The 20,598-nt window shown below is 29.2% G+C and overlaps 1 protein-coding gene across 1 annotated transcript in view; it reads left to right on the forward strand.

Annotated features, from left to right (window-relative positions):
* LOC107437838 (uncharacterized) overlaps nt 1-20,598 on the forward strand; it is a 327,128-nt gene that overhangs the window by 272,297 nt on the left and 34,233 nt on the right. The window contains exons 10-15 of the mRNA XM_016049967.3: nt 3,460-3,498; nt 6,372-6,415; nt 6,533-6,640; nt 9,807-10,063; nt 12,396-12,594; nt 15,062-15,157. Coding sequence (XP_015905453.2) covers nt 3,460-3,498; nt 6,372-6,415; nt 6,533-6,640; nt 9,807-10,063; nt 12,396-12,594; nt 15,062-15,157 — 743 coding nt within the window. The remainder of the gene's footprint in view (nt 1-3,459; nt 3,499-6,371; nt 6,416-6,532; nt 6,641-9,806; nt 10,064-12,395; nt 12,595-15,061; nt 15,158-20,598) is intronic.

The following is a 20,598-nucleotide window of genomic DNA, read 5'->3' on the forward strand; positions in this document are numbered from 1 at the left end:
AATTCAAGTCCCGCAGTGGACTAATGATCGTTAAGACACGGCTCCCAGCAGATCACCGAAGTCAAGCATCACTGACTGCGGTTAGTGAGCGTGTGGGTGACAACTTGGATTAGTCTGCGTAGGAACCGAGGGTGTGCGGTATTGGTCCTCGTTAAACTGTTCTACCGTACGACTTCGCGTGTAGGTCGTCGGGCTACCGAAGCAGGGTTGCCATCCCCTCTGCAGAGGATCAAAACTGTGATGGCATGTCTTCGGATCATCCTCAGGGATGTTTCCCAGAGCGTCGCCAATAGCCCATTGTGCAGCTCTAGTGCGACGTCTAGTGCCTACAACAATAAAGTCAGTAAATTCAAATTTTGCATTCGAAATTTTTACCATCTTATCCAGGGTCGGTTACTTAAAAAGTGTTTTTTTCCCGCTATACACAACAAATGAAGAGATCAAACTCATATAGTTGAAGTTTGAAGTTCTAAATCATCCTTTATAATCTCCGGATTTGTCTCCTATTGACTAACGTTTCTCAAAACATTCAGAATTAGTTTAAAATTTTTCAAGCAGTAAATGATGCATAAATAAATAAAACACATGATCAAACATAAGATTCTTTTAGTACTATGACGTAGATCGGTATATGTGATCGTTTTGGAGTTACATAATTAAGTGTAGAAGCACAGAATTTTTTCCCACTATTACCGAATTTCGACACGGGAAAAATTCCTCATTATTACACCGAAACAGTCGTACGTCTGTTTATGAATCCTCATTCGTGTATTTTTCCAGTTAATTATCTTTATGTACAGAACAAAATCAAACTTTTGTTTCTTTGGTACATAAATGATATGTAATCGACGGATTGCATTTATGTAAATAGTTTTTTCATAAAATCTGTTCGAATTATGTTGCCTTGAGGAGCTTTTAAACTTATTTTCATATTTAATAACCTAATAACGATAATAATTTTCGGTGCATTAAATGTTTTAATTTATTTTGTTTTTAGCTAATAAAATTCCCTTTATCAAAACTAAAAAAAAAAAATTATCATACTTTTTTTTATATTGAAAGTTAAAAGAAATGTTACTAAAATTTTATATTAATAAGATTTGTGCAAGCACAATATAACAATGAATCATATTATGAGGGTTCAAGCTACAAGCTTTTATTTATTTTTATTGTTTTCTTTCAAAATATTTTAAATGATCATCCCTATATCAATGTTTGCTGTATTTATTATTTTTACAATGCTTGAAAGCCTCATTCATTTAATAATACAACTTTCAAGCATATTCCCTTATAACAATGAATGAAATATTCATTTTTCTTCCGATGCTCGAAAACTTATTTCACTAACAGAACTTGAATTGTTTATCCCTTTCAGTGGATGAGTTATTCATACTTTTCAATATAGTACTTGAATTCTGCATTATCATATTTCACCCCGTATGAATTGTTCAGCACTTTTATAATGCTTGAAATGGCACCCCATTTTAAAATGTTTTCCATTTTAAATTAAAAATACCTTCGCTATTTTTCACAATGATTTAACTGCATTGCGACAGTGCTAAAACTACTTATTCCTTTCACATATTGCTTGAACATTTTCGTCCCAAATATAATAAAAGATATGTTGATTTCTTTCAACATTTAAGTCGCTTGCATCATTCAACGAACCTAAACTCGGTAAAATTAAGAAAAATTATATGAACAATTTCAATATTCTTCATGTAATTATATAGAAATTCACATTTCAATATGAATAAAGATGCACAAAATGAAGAATATGAAACAGGAAAATTTATTGAATTACTTAACACTTCCTCGTGCTGTAAACTGTTTATATACTTAATTGAATTGAATCTCTTCTCTTTTCACTACTCTCTTTTCAATGTTTCATTAAAATTGAATCTCTTTTCAATTTTTCCAGTGTTCAATCTAAAATACTTAAAATTTTTAGTTTAGTTTTCAGTATTATAGATATGTCTTAACTGCTTACTTGACACTGCTTAATTTATAAAAATTCTGTAACTGTCTATTTTTTCATACTTTTGAAACAGTTAACAAGACGATATATCGCGTGAGAAATTTTTCATAAGAAATTCTGTTTTATATCCATCCGTATCATAAAATTTATACATAGTTTACATCAAAATACAAACAAATTTGTGCAGGATTACTACACCGCAGCATAATTCTGAGTAATCCTTTAACAATTTGTTTACATTTTATTATTACCATAACCTCACAGCGTAATCTTGAGTGATCCTTTCATAATTTGTTTGCATTTTGATATTACTACCCTGTAACATAATTTTGAGTAATCCTTCCATAATTTGTATGCATTTTGATATTGCTACCCGCTGCGCAATCCAGAGTAATCCTTCCATAATTTCTTTGTATTTGGATATTACTATACCGCACCGTAATCCTGAATAATCCTTTCATACTTTTTTGCATTTTAATAAATTTTGATAAACCCCGAAGCGTAATCCTGAGTAATCCTTCAATAATTTGTTTACATTTTGATATTACTACCCCGCAACGTAATCCTGAATAGTATTTTCATAATTTGTTTGCATTTTGATGTTACTATCCCGCAGCGTAATCCTGAGTAATCCTTCCATAATTTGTTTGCATTTTGATATTACTACCCCGCAACGCAATCCTGAATAATCTTTTCATCATTTGTTTGCATTTTGATGTTACTATCCCGCAGCGTAATCCTGAGTAATCCTTCCATAATTTGTTTGAATTTAGAAACATACTTTGAAAAAAAAAACATTTTTTAGCATTTAACTTCGTGGTTTACTCTAAGTTTACCAGAGCTAATTTTTTCTATACTTTAAATTTTAAATTACTTGTAGAAAAAGTAGAATTGGAGAATTAGCCTATGCCTCGATATAGAGTCCTCTTTAGCACCACAACAATAAAAGTAAAATTGAACGCAATATTTTAACGGTTGATAGTGAAATACGTGCTTTTAAACAAAACACGGTATGGTTACTACTTAAAATAAATTATTATACATAATGCAGCACACAGAGTTCATGCAATAAACGGGCTTGTAAAATCTGTCCTATGGTCGGTCGCTGAGCAGTACCAGGAATACAGGGATCTGGAAAAAATTTCCTTCCTCTTCAGATTTATGTCTAAATTGTGGAATTAGCTTAATGAATAAGTGGTGCTGCCATCTGTCGAGGAAATTCCAAGCTTAGTCCTACTACCACCCTTGTGGTGTTCATTAGTCAAACGAAAGGTGCTCCTTCCTGACTAAATTCACAAGGTCAGTGACTAGCTAGCTTGGATTGGAGTCACCATAAACAACGCTGCGTGCGAACTTTAAAAGGAGCCACACAACATCACATAGCTGTTTGAGGATTATAACATTATTTTAAAAAAACAAGTTCTATGAAATTTATAAAAAAAAAACTTCGTCATTTTAAAACTGATTATTTTATGTTGCAGATTACGATGGATCAACGCAAAACTTATCGATGTCTGAAGGTATTGTTTCGTTTAAGTTTTGAGTCATTTTCAAACATTCTTGTTGAAAAATGTATGGTTGTATGAATACTATGTATGAAACATTGTATAAATTGCATGCATTTTATCATTTTAACAGTTTACAATATTTATTAATAATTATTTCATTTCATCACATTAACATGCTTTTCTGAACACTTTGTAATAATTTCGAGATTAAGGGTGACTAAACGTGACAATTTTCCCCCACAATGATTTCAATTAATTGCTCAAAATTGTAACAATGATTAAAAATGGAACTTCTTCATCCAGTTTTGATTTTACTGGAAATCACTAAATACAGGGTTTTCGAAAAGTATAAGAAAGGTGAAAAATCTCGCATCAAAAATTTAAATTGAGCCATGAAACACTTTTCAAATGATGCAGTTGATTATATCAAATTCGTCCCTTACCCTCAAACTTCGACCTACCCTCTGGGACATGCCCCAGCTTCTGAGGATTGGGAGAAAATAATTTTGAAATAAATGAAAACGTCTGTTTTTATCTCTACGATCTCACATGTATTTCTCAAAATATCTCCATGTAGTCATTTTCATTTTACTTCACGTGTATTTTACAAAATATCTCCATGTAGTCATTTTCATTTTACTTCACATGTATTTTGCAAAATATCTCCATGTAGTCATTTTCATTTTACTTCACATGTACTTCACAAAATATCTCCATGTAGTCATTTTCATTTTACTTCACATGTATTTTACAAAATATTTCCATGTAGTCATTTTCATTTTACTTCACGTGTATTTTACAAAATATCTCCACGTACTTGTCATTTTCATTTTACTATTATAGCGCGATCTGTGATCTAAAATGCGAAAGCCCGTAAATCAAAATAGGATACATATTTCTGGAAAATTCATATCTGCAATCAAAAATGGCGTTTCTTACTGAAACTTTTGACGCTGCCTTTTACCTCACGACCTCCATGCTGTGAGGTTGAGGGGTCGAGTTTGGTATTATTTATTTTTCAATTGCCACACACCATTACAAACTATGCCATTAGTGCACGTGCCCACCAGTATTTTTCAATTGCACAATTAAAATTCAGCAGTGGAGGACACACGTCTAAATGTTCAGGAGTCGTAAGAAGGTTGGAGTCACAAAGAGAACGATGAGGTGAATCTTAGACAGTCATATCCAGTTAAAAGTCTAAGAAAGCAAGCGCCAGTTACTTTTCTTGGAGAGTTAGGAACAGTTGGGTACTATTAAATGCATCTCTTAAAAATATTTTACATTTTTAGATTTTTCATCGGATGCTTATTTCTTGAGCTATTTGATAGCTTCCATACTTTTCGGAATGCTATATATCGTACTCGAGTTAAATATATATTGATATTTTTTCTTAAATGCATGTTTTTAGTTTTTGCTAACATTGTTACTGTTGTTATTATTATCATTGTTATTATAATATGTGCCATGTTTTTCAGACCGAATTAAACAACAATAATTATTGAAATAATTGCACGGTAGCCAACTTGAAAAGAATAATCGAAAAAATTTTCATGATTTGTTAAAACAGTAAAAAGTTATTGTTCGATTTTTATTATTAATACATCACAAACTATGAATATATATATNTATATATATATAAAAATTAGTTCCTTATTCAAATGCAAAATACTTTTTTAAATTGGAAGTCTATATCCTAGATTTATGAAATTTGGAGAACCTGTTAGGTAAAAAATAATTTCGCCTTTTTTTCTTAACCATAATAATTAATAGTTATTTTTCCAAATAACTAAACTATTTTTTACTGAATTTTCAACAAAAAAAACTATTTTTATCTTTGACTGCTATTTTCACTAAAAAAAATTCCTATCATATTTTTTAATAAAATAAGACACATCATTGCACTTTTTCAGTTAAAATTTGTCAGCGATAAATTGTAAGTTCTGTTAACTTATAAAATTTAATTATTTTTAAATAATAGGAAATTACGAAATTTTCCTTAGAATTATTTTGGTAACTCTCCAAACTGAATCAATAAGTTAATTTTTTTGTTGCTAATTTGTTTCCTTTTACCTTTCACTTGTATGCACATAGTAACTTTGCAACTAATTCGCTTGATGTACTTTTTAAATTGATACTGAGAGAAATACTTTTAATTGATATTTTACAGGTTTTCTAAATTTGAGAGGTATGTTACTTTTCTCAATTGTTATTACAACTTGGACCATGCAGATTTAAAACAGTGTTAGTTAAAGCTTTTAAAAATATCTTAATTGTGCTTATTTAATTATTCACAAAATACATTTAAAGTGTTTGCAAAGTTTGTTTCCAAAGTTATTCAAAAAATTACCTCATTAAATATAAGCAAACTTGATCTTAAATTGGTCATGAAGATATCAGAATTTTTAAAAAAGTACAAATAAACTATTAATTCCCGTGAAACAAATTATACTCACTTGCACAATTATATAATTTTATATTTAGCAACAAATTCTATTAAAACTACATAAACCTAATTTAAAAATAAAATTTCAAGAGAAAAAGCAATTCCTTTCTTATTTTATTTTTAACTACTAAAACCTAAATGACATTTCTAAATCTATTCTATGTCTTACCTTATTTTTTTAAGAACATTTCTGATATCATTGTTGCGAAATGTATTTTTAACTAATGCAAAGTAATTGACTTTTTAGCTAAATCATTCAAAAACTAATCAGTAAAAACAGTTAACAACCCAAATTGTTATCAGTAAAAAAAATATCAATATCCTTTTCACAAATGGTGTCCGTGAATTTTTGTTTTAAAATGAAATATGCATGAGATGCTTTATTGAAAATAAATGAGTTTTAAATCTTTAGCTCAAAAATTTGATTTAATATTTACAGATTCATCAAGAAAAGGCAAAAATACATGGTCCCTGCTTCGCCTGGTAGGTAATTGTAAAACGAAATATTTTCGTTGTAGTACATGACATTACTTTCGATTTTTCTTTTAACTTTCTTTTTTTAAAAACATATTATGTTAATACCCATTTTGAATTTTTTAGTTTGATCGATCCGGTCGAAGCAAATCTGAATCTCTATGCGGACTAGAAGAAGTTCTTAGTAATTTGCAGCCTTCTGAATTTATTGATGAGCATCTAGCTAAATACAAAGTAAAAATCTACGTGACTTTGTTTAGATTTTTGTACCATTTTAATTCTTTCTTTCTTTCTCATTGGCTGGAGTCGTAAAAAGAATAGAAACATAATTTTAATTTTAAGAAAGCAACAATAATATCGAAAGTGATCGCTCCATAAGTCCTCTGGTTTCTCAATATCACAATGATTTCGTACATCCATAGCAGATACGCGAGTGATATTTGTCTTCTGTCTTACAGAAAGCATTCTGAATTTATTGATGAGCATCTAGCTAAGTACAAAGTAAAAATCTACGTGACTTTACGTTTAGATTTTTATACCATTTTAATTCTTTCTTTCTTTCTCATTGGCTGGAGTCGTAAAAAGAATAGAAACATAATTTTAATTTTAAGAAAGCAACAATAATATCGAAAGTGATCGCTCCATAAGTCCTCTGGTTTCTCAATATCACAATGATTTCGTACATCCATTTCAGATACGCGAGTGATATTCGTCTTCTGTCCTACAGAAAGCATTCTGAATTTATTGATGAGCATCTAGCTAAATACAAAGTAAAAATCTGCGTGACTTTACGTTTAGATTTTTTGTACCATTTTAATTCTTTCTTTCTTTTTCATTGGCTGGAGTCGTAAACAATAATAGAAACGTAATTTTAACAACAATAATATCGAAAGTTATCTCTTCATAAGTCCTCTGGTTTCTCAATATCTCAATGATTTCGTACATCCATAGCAGACACGCAAGTGATTTTTGTCTTACAGAAAGCAGGCAGCAATGCTTATACCAGGGGTTTCCAACTTACATGAGGCCGGAGGCCGCCATTTAAAACACCTGTCAATTGGCGGGCCGCAACTTTATAAAAATTTTATATAGGACTCTTAAATGTCTGAAGGAACATTAAATATTACAGTAAGATTTTTATCTAGTTGTACAATACAAAAGTATTGAATTTCAAATAATAATAAATATTTTCTTGGATACAAAACCTGAGAAATAAATTTTTTTGCACCGTTGGTATGTTAAATTTCATAGAAACGAAGAAATTAGGCTTTTTTTAATGAAAGAAAAGTATTTTCAACCCATATCGATTTTTTAAGAAAATTGTCCGCAAGAAAAAGATAATTGATATATACCTACTAGTTCGCGGGTCAAAAAATATAGACTTCGCGGGTCGGATGCGGCCCGAGGGGCGCCGCTTGGTAACCACTGCTATATACCATTTTAAAATAAGATTTGATATTTGATATATTGATCAGAAGCTAAACTAAGAGGCATGCAATCAGGAGGGTGCGTGTATCCAGGCGTGGAGCAAATGGAAAGATCCTTGACTGGAACTTCATTACTGAGTAGCAATAATGTGAGATATGACTGAAAGGCAAAAAGTAAAAATAACATTAAGGAAACCAAAGTTTTGAACGTTTATACCTTATTTCCAAAATTGTGGTTATCCCTCATATTTTGAAAGTCAAAAAACAAAATCTTTAACTTAAAAAAGACTGTTTCGTACTCGAATCCGCAATTAATTCATTTGTAAAACTAGTTAATTAGAATGTTAAAGTGCGCCGCTCAAACCGTTGAGATAACATATATTAAAAGTGAAAATCGAAATTATTGGATCAAATAAATTATTAGTTTTTTTACAATTATACTTATCCTTCTTCAAAATTATGTCAAGTGGTTTGTACGATGAATTTTATTTTATTTTTATAACCATCGTTGAACAGCCGACCCAATTTTGGGTTTAATACTACCAATGTTCAACTCCGTAGCCTTGTAATTTTGAACCCAATCCAGAATATTCCTAGATCAAGTATAGGGAGAAATGTGCTTTCGTCCAGGATTTTTTTGATGGGGCTAACCCGCGTTTGCGTTGCATGCAGAGAAAAACCACGAAAACTTTCACGGTTAGACTGGGACTCTAAATCATGATCCGTCTACCACTGAGGATATTTTACGTCAGCACTGCGGTCGGTGCAAGCCGGTTGCTGAAATCGTATCGGCTAGCCGTCACTGGGATTCGAACCCGGTTCACCTTATTGGGCAACGATAGCTATACTCCCTGAGCCAACATGGCTCTGTATAATGGATTGATGCGACGTTGTATAAGTTTTTAATTTTCATTAAATTAAACAAAATTGACAGCAAAATAAACGACATGAATGAGGAAGGAAGATGTGGCCAACAGGAATTAGAAAATTTAATTGGAATCATTTATGTTCAGAGTCATTTATCGACACAGAATCAACTCCTTATTGAAAATACCATCAACATTTCGGTCCTTTGGTCCGAAACAGAAAAAAAGTTTTAAACTTATTTTGTTGAACAAACAAAATGAGAAATATGAGTATTTTCGAAGTTACGAAAAAAATTGTACCCTATTGGAGAGCAATTTAATAGTTATGAAAAATTAAAAAAAAAAATTCTGAACTAATGAGAAATTTTCTGAATCTTTCTGAAAAAAACTTGTACAGTTTACTTCTTTTTCTTTGTTGGAGTTAGTTAAGAATCGATTTGGACTTTGAAAGTCCATTAGCTACATTTTTATTAACGAATATGTAAGTAAAATTATAAAATTATTTTAAAAAAAAAAGTGGCTCAAAGACGTTTGTTGACGGAATAAAGAATAGCACTTATTTTATTTGTGACTGTTCTAGATAAATTCACACAAAAAAAATTTAAATTTCAATAGACTTTAAAGACAATTTATGCATCGAAACCAATTTAAAATAAAAAAAATTCCTAAAAAGCCAATTGATAACTTTATCGATACAAGACTAAAGAAAAATTATATTGTCGTTCATATAAATATTTCATTTATTTCTCTTGCTTAAAAAAAATCATTTTCCTTTAAAATTATCAAAATAGCTTTGCTTAAAGAAGTTATTAATCTGTTAAAATAAAATTTTACATAAAAATTATCATAGTAAACAAGTTTACTTACATGTAATTCAAATAATCCTTTATTTTAAATATTTTTTCTAAGTTATAGTTTAAGAATATGCATTTGTAATTTAATATATGTATTTTTAATTTTGAAAGATATTTATAATGTTTAATAAATTATTACAAACATAATTTTGTTTATAACATTTTATTCTCATTTTCTCACAGAAAAACTATTTTATTCTTCAAAATAAATTTGTAACTATTTCATAAATTCGAATTACTTTTTCCTCTAAAGGGAATCCAATGGACGGAATTCGTTACAATGTGGGAAAGTCGTTCTCCTAAGGATTCCAGAGGTCTTTTCCGAAAAAATTCCAAACGTCACTCGAACAACTCCTCTGGATCTTCCACCCTTACAAGAACATTTTCACGCATTTTAGGCCCTACAGATGGAGAAAAAGATTCTACGAAAGAAAATTCAGTACCTAGCATAGTAAAAGTTCAAGAAAATGGACAAGTTACGGGAGAACCACCGCCATCTCCGATACACAAGTAAAAATAAAAGCTCATATTTTAAATTATATTCTTTGACTTTGGTATAATATTAATTTTAAGGTGGTTTGGTATGATATTAACTTTAAGGTAGTAATTTTAATATTATGGTTGTGGTAATCTGTTATCTCAAATTAAGCTCTAAATCTTAGAATAAGTATTTTATCAAATGCATTTCCCATTATGCGTCAACCTTATTGTGCAACAATGTACTGAGAATTCCCGATTAGTTAAGTTTATACAGAAATTTCCCGATTACTTAGATGTAAAATCCCATTTGTTATGGCCCGAAGAAGTTTCACAAATAACTAGGTTTGTGCAGATATGTCCGGAATTATTGGTTCCGATGAAATTCCATAATTAGTTAGATCTTGAATCTGTCTAGTTGGGTTTGTACAGAAATTTCTTGATTATCAAATTTTCTGATTAGTTAGATTCGCATAGAAATTCCCCATTAACTTTGGTTAATATATCCAATCAGTTAAGTCTTGCAGAAATTTCTTAACTTGATTTTGTACTTTACTCTTTCATCGTGACGGACGAGATAACTCGTCTACCAAGAATATTCGCTGTGCGCTGGGGACGAAATAACTCGTCTTCAACGAAATGACTTTCTGTATTATTGGAGCGTGTTCAGAGACTTATTTATAGACATTTTAGCACATTCCAGTCAATAATATTTTGTCTTTACAACATTTCTACAAGATGGCTCCAACAGACAGCGCAATTTATAGAGCCCTTGCGAAGTGTTTGCAACATATTCGATTTTATTATTGTTTTATTTTATTATAATTTTTATCTCTACAAACAATTATATTTGGATCTCAAAACGTTATCAATAGGCTCTCGAAGACGGGAGTTCCGAATATATTAGTCTTAAGCCTAACTTTGATCGTTGAATTTTTGGATGTAGGTTGCCAAAGCTTCTCGGAAAACAAAAATTAAATCTTTAAAAAGGAAAAATAATTGAAAATAATGTTTCGTGTTTTGTAGTTTGCTTGTTTTTTAAATCCTATTATTATTTGTAGTTTTACTTTATAACGTAACTCTTTCAAAATCATAAGCTGAAAAATTCGTGGAAATCACAAATTGTATTGAAGACATGGTATCATATGAGTAATGATTGAAATGAGCAAATTTTAATTTGTCTCGTATGAGTAAATTAAACATTTACTAAATTTACATAATGATGATTTTTTTCATTTCGGGAATTAAATATTTGTTTGTTTTTAAGCATTGATGAATATTTAATGAACAATGTTAATTTCAAAATAGGTTTTAAAGTTGAGAGGCTGTTATGATTTCGAATTTCGGATAGGCACTGGAACGAGTTGAAAAACTCTGATGGTGTTAACAATCAAATCAGTCATAAAATTATTATTATTTGCGCTTTATAATGTTTCTCTGATCTTATCTCAAAGCATTATGTTTCTTTTCTTAAGAGATTTAATGTCATACAAACCTATAGTACATTCAAACCTCCAGCAAAGACCACCTCTATGTACGACCACTTTTGAAAGGCAAGGAATTCTTTCCATAGACTTTGTGTCGAAGAAAACCTTTAAGAGAGACCATTAAGACCTCTCCCAGCGACTGGACAAGCATTTGCACCAAATGCGGAAAAGGTCAAATAAGGAAACATGAAAAAAATTATCAAAATAAGAAATTTAACAAAACAAATAAGTAGATTAAAATCTATTCAAAATATTTGTGTGAAGCTCTAATTTAGCGATTTTGTTTTTTTGTTTTTTTTTTTTTTGACGACACAACCTCATGTTGCATTCAGAATGCACTAAAGATGATGCTATCCATGGTTTACTTTTAGAATTGAAAGTTAAATTTTAAAAAAACAAGCATCTCAAACAAACCTTTTCTAATCTCTTAAAACTAACTAATTTTTATGATGTAAAATTAAATACAAACTTAAACAAAAAACATAATTGTTTAGTTATTTGAAATAGCTTCTTCATTCATAACTGGTAAATTAGTTTTTACACATAATTATATTAGTTGGGATCGCTAAATTTTATTCATAAGTCCGTCTTTTCATGACGCAACAAAAGAGGCATTTCCGCACCAAAAAAATGACACTGACTAAAAAAAAATCATATGCAAAAAAATCATGTACTTTTGATACCAATTTTGAAGTCAATGGAGGTAACCTCTAAGAACGACCAACATCCATCAACGACCATTTTATTGTGAAACGGAGAATGGTCTGTATAACTATGTACGTTTTTCTGATGGGTATTATACAAAAACTAGAGAAAAATTGAACTTAATTTTGCAGAAACAATTCCAAATTGCTTAAAATGCCTTTAATGTTTTGCAGCAACTACGACGGATCTGCGGAGATAGCCAAAGACAAAAATGACAATTCCTTCTCAACATTAAACGAAATAGAGAATCAAATCAACAATCTGGACACTTTAACCCGTTCAAGGAATGAATTAAAAAGAAGAGAAGCACTCTGGGACTTATTCCAAAGCGAATGCATGTTTCTGGATGACCATCTCATGGTACTGAGGAATGTAAGTACTCTGGAACACCAAACCTCAATTATCTCTTAAATTCGACCAGTTGGTGTGGCGAATGTAGTCCACAACTCTCACAGCTTGGCCAGAGATTCATTGATTCACTGTGCCTGAGTCCCTCGATCATGTTTTAGTGGTTCTAAATACACTCTAGTGTTCCCGAAAGTTTGAGAATCAAGAAATTCCACGAACGGTTGGGAGATAGGAGAGTGGGTTACGGAGACCGAGATAATCACTCTTCGACCTAAACTGAGGTAGTGTTGTGGGCACATGCTGCAGTATACTGTCTTCAAATCGTTATTAAATACCATTAAGCTATCACCAAAATCTAACTGTTGTGGTTTCAGTGCGACTTTAATAACCAAAAAATTCTAAATTAAAATGGCGGAACACGAAACCCATCAGATTAAAAACATATAAATAGACTGTAATAAATATACATGCTGCAGTATACTGTCTTCAGATCGTTCTCAAATACCACTAAGCTATCACCAAAATCTAACTGTTGTGGTTTCAGTACGACTTTAATAACCTAAAAATTCTAACTTAAAATGGCGGAACACAAAACCCATCAGATTAAAAATATATAAATAGACTGTAATAAATATACATGCTGCAGTATACTGTCTTCAGATCGTTCTTAAATACCACTAAGCTATCACCAAAATCTAACTGTTGTGGTTTCAGTGCGACTTTAATAACCAAAAAATTCTAACATATAACATATAAATAGAAACATAGAGACATTAGAAACATATAAATAGACAAGTTTCAAATTTTTTTAAAAGAATCAAACAGTATTAATTTTTTCTAGAGAATTCAAATCTGCAGTAAAAGAAATTCATATTTAAGATCTCAAAGATGTCCCGAAAGAATGGGCGGGGAAGATCGAGTTTTGTATCATTGTATAGCTTTTAAAAATATTGAATGTGAATAGTTTCCCTTTTTCGATCCAATGTATATTTCTCGGGATATTTGGCCTAATTTAAATAGGGTTAATAATAATATGATTAATTTTTATTAAAATTAATCCTATTTGATCCATGGGTTTATGCAATTTGCTCATAAATCTCGCTGCAACCGATAGAACTAAAATAGGGTACAAACTGCTGAAAGTAGTGGTTTCTCGTGACTCGTGAGATTTAAAAAAAAATAAGTAAGTAGAAATGCTTCAGCATTTTTTTTTTTTTTTTTNTCCCTCCTTTTTTTTTTTTTTTTTTTAATTTTTTTTTTTTAATTTGAAACTTGTCTATATGTTTTTAATCTGGTGGTTTTCGAGTTCCGTCATTTTAAACAGTTTGTAATTTAAATAGGGTTAATAATAATAATATTATTAACTTTTTCTGGAAAATCCAAAACTGCAATGAAAAACAGGGGTTCGTCGTGAGGATTTCAAAGTTGCTCCCCCAGGGGTGAAAGATCGAATTTGGTATCATTGAATAGCTTTTTTAAAAAAAATATAAAATGCATCTATTTTCACTTTTTCGATCAGTTGTATATTTATCAAGCTATTTCACCGTTTGTATATGTTTACACCTAGTATATGTCAAACAGTTACATATCAAGAAGTATTAAAAACAAATAATGCTATAAAAATTTAACCCTCCAACAAGTGTTTGTTATTACTTAAGTGTTTAAATTGTCTATAAAAAAAGGTGATGAGTCTTTCTAACTAGACTAATATTTAGTAAATACAGACTAACATTTTTCATGTATGCAGGCATATGTGCTCTATATACAATACAAAAACCTTTAAAATTCATTGCGCCCAATTCTGTATAGATTAAACGATGAAAGATTTTTTTTTCTTTTTTTATTTCCAATGCCCACATGTGTTAACATTTCGTCAATTCAGGCATTTACAGGACTAATGTGTTGGCCACGCTTTCAGGTGCTCCATATTAGGTGAGCCAACGTTGCTCCCACAGTAAGGATAGATAGTACAGGGAATGAAAGAACATCCACGCCTTACCCGGGATTCGAACCCAAAACCTTTTTGAAGCGCGACCAGTTTCCTGACCCCTACACAGTGCGGTAGGCAAAGGATGAAAGATTGATAGACTAAATATTGAAAAGAAATTCTATTCTTGAATGATTCATCTCGGAATATGTAATTTTTGAAGAAGAAAAAAAATTCATTATAATCTATAAAATTAATGCGCATAATTATCATCAGAAATTAAAGAATAATCTTTGAAACTTATTCAAATATCCCTTGCACAAATGAACTAAAATATTTGAAACATACTCAATTATCACTCACAAAAAATTAATGTTTGCATGAAAAATTTTTGCAATATATACTTATTTCTTCACGTTCTACTTTTGAATGACTAAAATCTAGATTTGAAAATATTTAACAACTGATTTAAGCAGAAATAAAGTCAAAATGCAAGTTTAATACATATTAAAATGTCAATACCAAATATAAAATTTTAATAATATTGCAATCGTTGTATTTAAGGTGTTCATGGAGCCTTTGAAGAAAATACAGGTGGAAGGTTTTGCAATGTTTGCTGAACCCGAAGTTCTTTTTGGAAATTTAGATGAGCTATGTTTGGTAAGTCTAATGTTTATATTTTATCATCATGTTTTCAATGAACAGCAATACGGAAATATACATAATGAATCCATTAATGCTCCAACGCTCTAAAACCGTAATACCCATACCTATTTAGGAAACGCTCCAAAAGTTCTCAGCTCACGGGCATTCTATTTTTGACACAAGCTATTTTTAGAATTTATTTCAATTAAGTTTCATCAAAGGCTGCGGGTAACAAGGTTGATCAATTTACTTTTTTTTTTCTTTAAAAAAATTTTTTATAGTAAATAAATTTGTAAGAATGTGCTTTATTTTAACATCCCATATAACTTGAGATTTTGCATTGCATTTCAAAGTGTTACACATTTTTCACCAATTAAAATCAATATATAAAGCTCAATAAATAAATCCCAGCCGATTTCACAGCTTTCAATTATGGCATAGAACATATTATATTATTCAAACATTTAAACACGAGCTTTAATGGCTTGATAAACAAACTGGATTTACATGGTTTATGATAATGAAATTAGGTACAATAAAACAAAAATCAACATCATCATTCAAAATAAAAACATTTCTCAAAAAAATTAGCTATTTACTCTAGGAGTGGAAAGTATGATAAATTTGAAACAGGAAAAAGGATTTCTTTAAAATATACAATAGGCAGATAACAAAACAAAAAAAAATTTATACATTAATAAGAATTTTTAATATTCTAAAAATGTTAACTCGCTTAGTATGATGATTATTAAGTGACAAAAGAATTTTCGAAAAATGTCTATCTCTCAAACAATGCTTTTTTTTTTTTTTTGCTCGAAATTCGAGAACCTATACTGTCTATTGAGTTATATTTCATTTCCGCTGGCTTTATTTTACCCAGATTCTGATTATTTTATCCAGGTTTTGATTAAATAAAATACAACTCCTCGTTTAATATTGCTTTAAAATGCTAGTTTAACTAAAAAAAAAAAAAGATGGGGGAAATGCCATTAAATTAGAACAGTTAATAAGGTTAAAACTATAAAAATTATACTGATAAATAAGTTATAGTTATCTGGCATGGTGTTTACCTTATCTAATGTATTTCGTACACAAAAAGTGAAATCATCATCAAGAGGCCCAAAACTACGACAGGTCTCCTAACTTCAATATTGAGTGTCAAAAATCCAAATCCATCAGAGAAAAAAAAGTTTGTTTATTCAGAGAATGTACGTTTTCTGCCTGAGTCCCTTTATTTATCAAAAGACGACAATAATTGTACATTTAAGGTCAACCTTCAAGATTGAGTTATGAAAAAGAGACAGGTTAAAGAACAAACAAGTAAAATGTATCGAAATTTTCTTTTTGTTCGTATCTCCTTCATTCATCCTTCAATGTAACGTCAAATACAGAAGAAGAAAAAAAAAGACATGGACACTTGTTAATTTCAAATAGCCACAATAATGATTACACATAATATTATTAAGTAAAATATTTAAAAAATAACACAAAACGCACAAATAAGCAAATTCAGTACTATCATCAGCGGCCCAGTCTCTTATAGTTCTGGGTACTAACAATGGTAATAGGACAAAAAAGGCTTATTTATTCGTGCCTTTGCCCCGCGCCTGATTTATCATAAAGCCTGAGAGGCCCAGGCTAAGGGCCCTCTCATTTCTGGGGGCCCTCTAAAAGTTACAAATAATTTCTTTTTGTGTATTTGCTTAAGAATTGTTTAAAGTTATGAATTGATGATGACTGAAATAGATATCAAGCTCGAATATCGTAATTTACTTATAAAAACAATGAAAAATAGTGTAGTTTCTATAGCTTTAATAATTTTGATTTATCTTCTTATTATGTAATTTACTTATATATAAATAATTTAAAAACACTTCATTAAAAAACACATACATTTTGTTTAAAGTAACAACCAGGGAGCCCCTGGCAGTTCTGTGTCTTGGGCCCCCGCATTTCTAGGTCAGTAGAATGAAAATTCAAACATAAGTAAAGATATTATTATTAGGTCTGTATGATGCACATTTTTCATAAGCAGCAATACTTGCAAGCATTACTTCCAGCACAAAGAAAAATTCATCTAATTTTATGTTATTGTTAGAATCTGCATGATACACTTTTAGTCAATTTCATAGAAGTGGATAAACACTGCCAACACAAAGAAAACTTTACTTCTTTCAGGTGCTATTTTTAGGATTTGTGCAGCACTTATAGGTAACTTCATGTTGGAGGATAACAAAACAAGATCTTAAATTTAAAATGCAGAAAAATGTATAAGGTAGTAATAAAAGTGGTAAAAAAATAATTGCTTTACAATTTTTAACAAGTATTACCCACGAAGGGCGAAATGAGGAAAATTTTAGATATCCACTTCTCTTTTTTATTACTTTTTACACGTAGTGGCCGTATTTAACTCCTTCCCTGTTTTTTTTTTTTTTTTCCGCCATAACTTTTCACTGAAACTCCATTGAATGAATTATATTTTTCTTCATTTTACATCCAATCAAGAACTACTTACCTATTGCGTGCGTATCAAAAAGTATAGTGCTTGCTAATTGTAGCAAAACAGATTCCTGTATAAAAAAAATTTTTTTGCTCCTTTTACTATGTTTTTTGCACTACTCTAACACAAAACCAGTCTAGCTTGTAAAATGCATGTAACAATGTGTTTGGGAAGAAACATTTATGTGTATTTTTTACAGGTCTATGCAATTCATTTTTTACAAGATTTTAACTTTTATAACATAAAAATGTTTCAAAATATCAATTAAAACTATTGTTTTAGTTAATAAAATAATGACAATTATTCAACAATTAAGAGAAAAAGAAATTGAGAAGACTAAATAAAAAATGTCAATAAAAAATTGTGGACCAAACAAGGTAAGTCTAAAAAATTCTTTTTATTTAAAATATTTCTGACTGAGGACAAAGTAACTGTGTTTAGTTCTAGAACTGGAAGCAAATGTAAAATCAGTCTTCTCCTCTGTGGTAAATAGTGTGAGAGGGGGGAGGAACTATGAGACTATGGTCTTTTTAATAACTCTCAATGCAGAACATTTATTCAATTATATATTCTGATATAAAAGAAAGGTGAAAAAAAAACAAAGATCTACTTGGCTTTATAGATAATTTATGGAATAATGGTTGGCTTTGTTGATTATTTATAGGATTGTAATTGGCTTTATAGATAATTCATAGAATTTCCATAATCATTACATCCTTCATATGTCTAATATAGAAAGTAATTAATATTCAAGAAAGTTCTTAATATTAAAACTTAAAGGAGAGGGGGAAACAGATTCTTCAAAAATTTCAATCCTTATAAATAAATACTTCTCTAAACTAATTGTAGTTTACATTATTTATAACTTTGAAAAACTTTAATGTTCACAATTAAACAAGGATAAACAGATCTTTCAGTCTATCTAATTTTAAAAAACTCCAACTTCCAAACCTAAATCTTACAAAACTCCAACTTCAAAAAATAATTGCAGTATACACTATTTGTTATGCTAAATAGTTGTTTCACTTTTTAGCATCATTGCTTCATGTTGTAATTATTTTTTAAAATTGTGGATTTATTTGTAAAAAAAAGTTATGATTTATAGTTGAATAGTCTTAAATTTAAAATACAGCAGCAAAATTAATTCAATTTATAACGAAGAGTTAACAAGTTTCGATCATTTTTGTTTTATATAATACATTGAAAGTAGCGAGAAATAAAGGTTTTGTCACACAAAATAGAATAACAAAATAGCAGTTTATGAAAAGTAAGTATTCCTCTATTTATATATTTTAAATGAGTATAGTATAAAATATCCTTTTTAAATTTAAAATATATACAACTTAAGGTGAAATTAGAACTCAATTTAAATAACAATTAAATTAGATTCGCAGGAAAATTAGTTAATAGACATTTTGTTGTTTTAGTAAGATAAAAAAAAAGATAATCTGATAAAAACAGAGTTGGAAAGCCGTGTACACATTGTTTATTTGCACTTAAACTTTGAAAGCAAATAAGATGAAAACTAGCTTTTAATACATAGATTTTTTCTAAAAATCCCTTTTTTAAAAACATAAAAGTTTATATGTTAAAGAACAAATATACTAATATAAATATATAGTATGAATTTTTTTTTGCTTGACATTTTATACAATATTTACAGAAATAAAAGATTTTAATTAACTTTAAATTATTTAACAACACATTTTTTTAAAAAAAAAATCTATCCTTGATTTTAAATATTTTAGCAGACAAGATACTAAACAAACTTGACCAGTTTTATCAAAGCTAGACAGTAAATAAAGATAAAATGAAACACAGATAAATATGAGGATAGATAAATATAAAAAAGACACTTTTTAATAAATATCTTTATTAAACTATTTACAATAAATATAAATTAAAATACAGGTTAATTAAAATTTATGTGACAATGAAAATAAATAAAATAATAAATAAAAATTCATTTTACTAAAATGAAATGAGATCAATAGAATGTACATAGAAATGCTTTAGTGTGTAAAATACAAAGTGGTTCTTAAATACAATGTGTTTATGAAACATTTACTCTAATTCACCCAAATTATCTTAGTGTAGTTCTCTTAAGATTACATGAGGCCATGTTCTTGGATTATAGAATAAATACTGTAGCAACTTTGCAGATAAAACAGATATTAAAAAATAATAATATCACAAATAATATAGTGAAAAAATAAAATAATAAAATTTTTAATTTTCTTTCATACTGACCAATTACTGTAAAAATTAACAACTTGTCGATATATTATTTAAAAAAAAAAATAATTATTTAATACAAATTTTGCAACAAAAAAAACTTTTTAAACTTTTAACTGTGATTGATAAAAATTTTGTTATAAATTATTAATATTTTTTCAGAATGTGATTGCAACTTCATTTTAAATATTTATTTTATAAAGAATCGTTAATTATATTTTCTATTATATAAAAAATGAAGCAAGTGTAGTTGGGTTTAGCCCAGTTCAAAGGGACATAAAAATATGCTATGTTTATTTACTGTGGCTACTCTAAATCTTTAAAAATTAATTTATGTATTTGTAGAAAAAGGCAACTAAAAAAATTGACAAAATTAATTTAAAAAAGAGTTATGAAAGCATTCATCGACATGAAAATAAGTGAACATACAGGCTCACATCATTGTTAAACGTACACAATATAAAATATACAAAGTATCTATTTTCTAACATTTTTGAAATAATTCATATAAATAAAAAATTTAAATCATTAATTTGAAATTAAAACATATGTAAAATTTACATTATCTATAAGAAATTGTATAATTAACACCAAAATAATTTATGCAAAGACAAAATATACAAGTTTCTTGCTACAGTGGTTCCCTTAAAGCTGTTCTTTGAATGCTCCTTCATTAAATGAAATAGCCCTTAGTAGGAAATAATATGGCAACTTGAAAAAA

Source organism: Parasteatoda tepidariorum, chromosome 4, assembly GCF_043381705.1.
Source record: "Parasteatoda tepidariorum isolate YZ-2023 chromosome 4, CAS_Ptep_4.0, whole genome shotgun sequence".
NCBI lineage: Eukaryota > Metazoa > Arthropoda > Arachnida > Araneae > Theridiidae > Parasteatoda > Parasteatoda tepidariorum.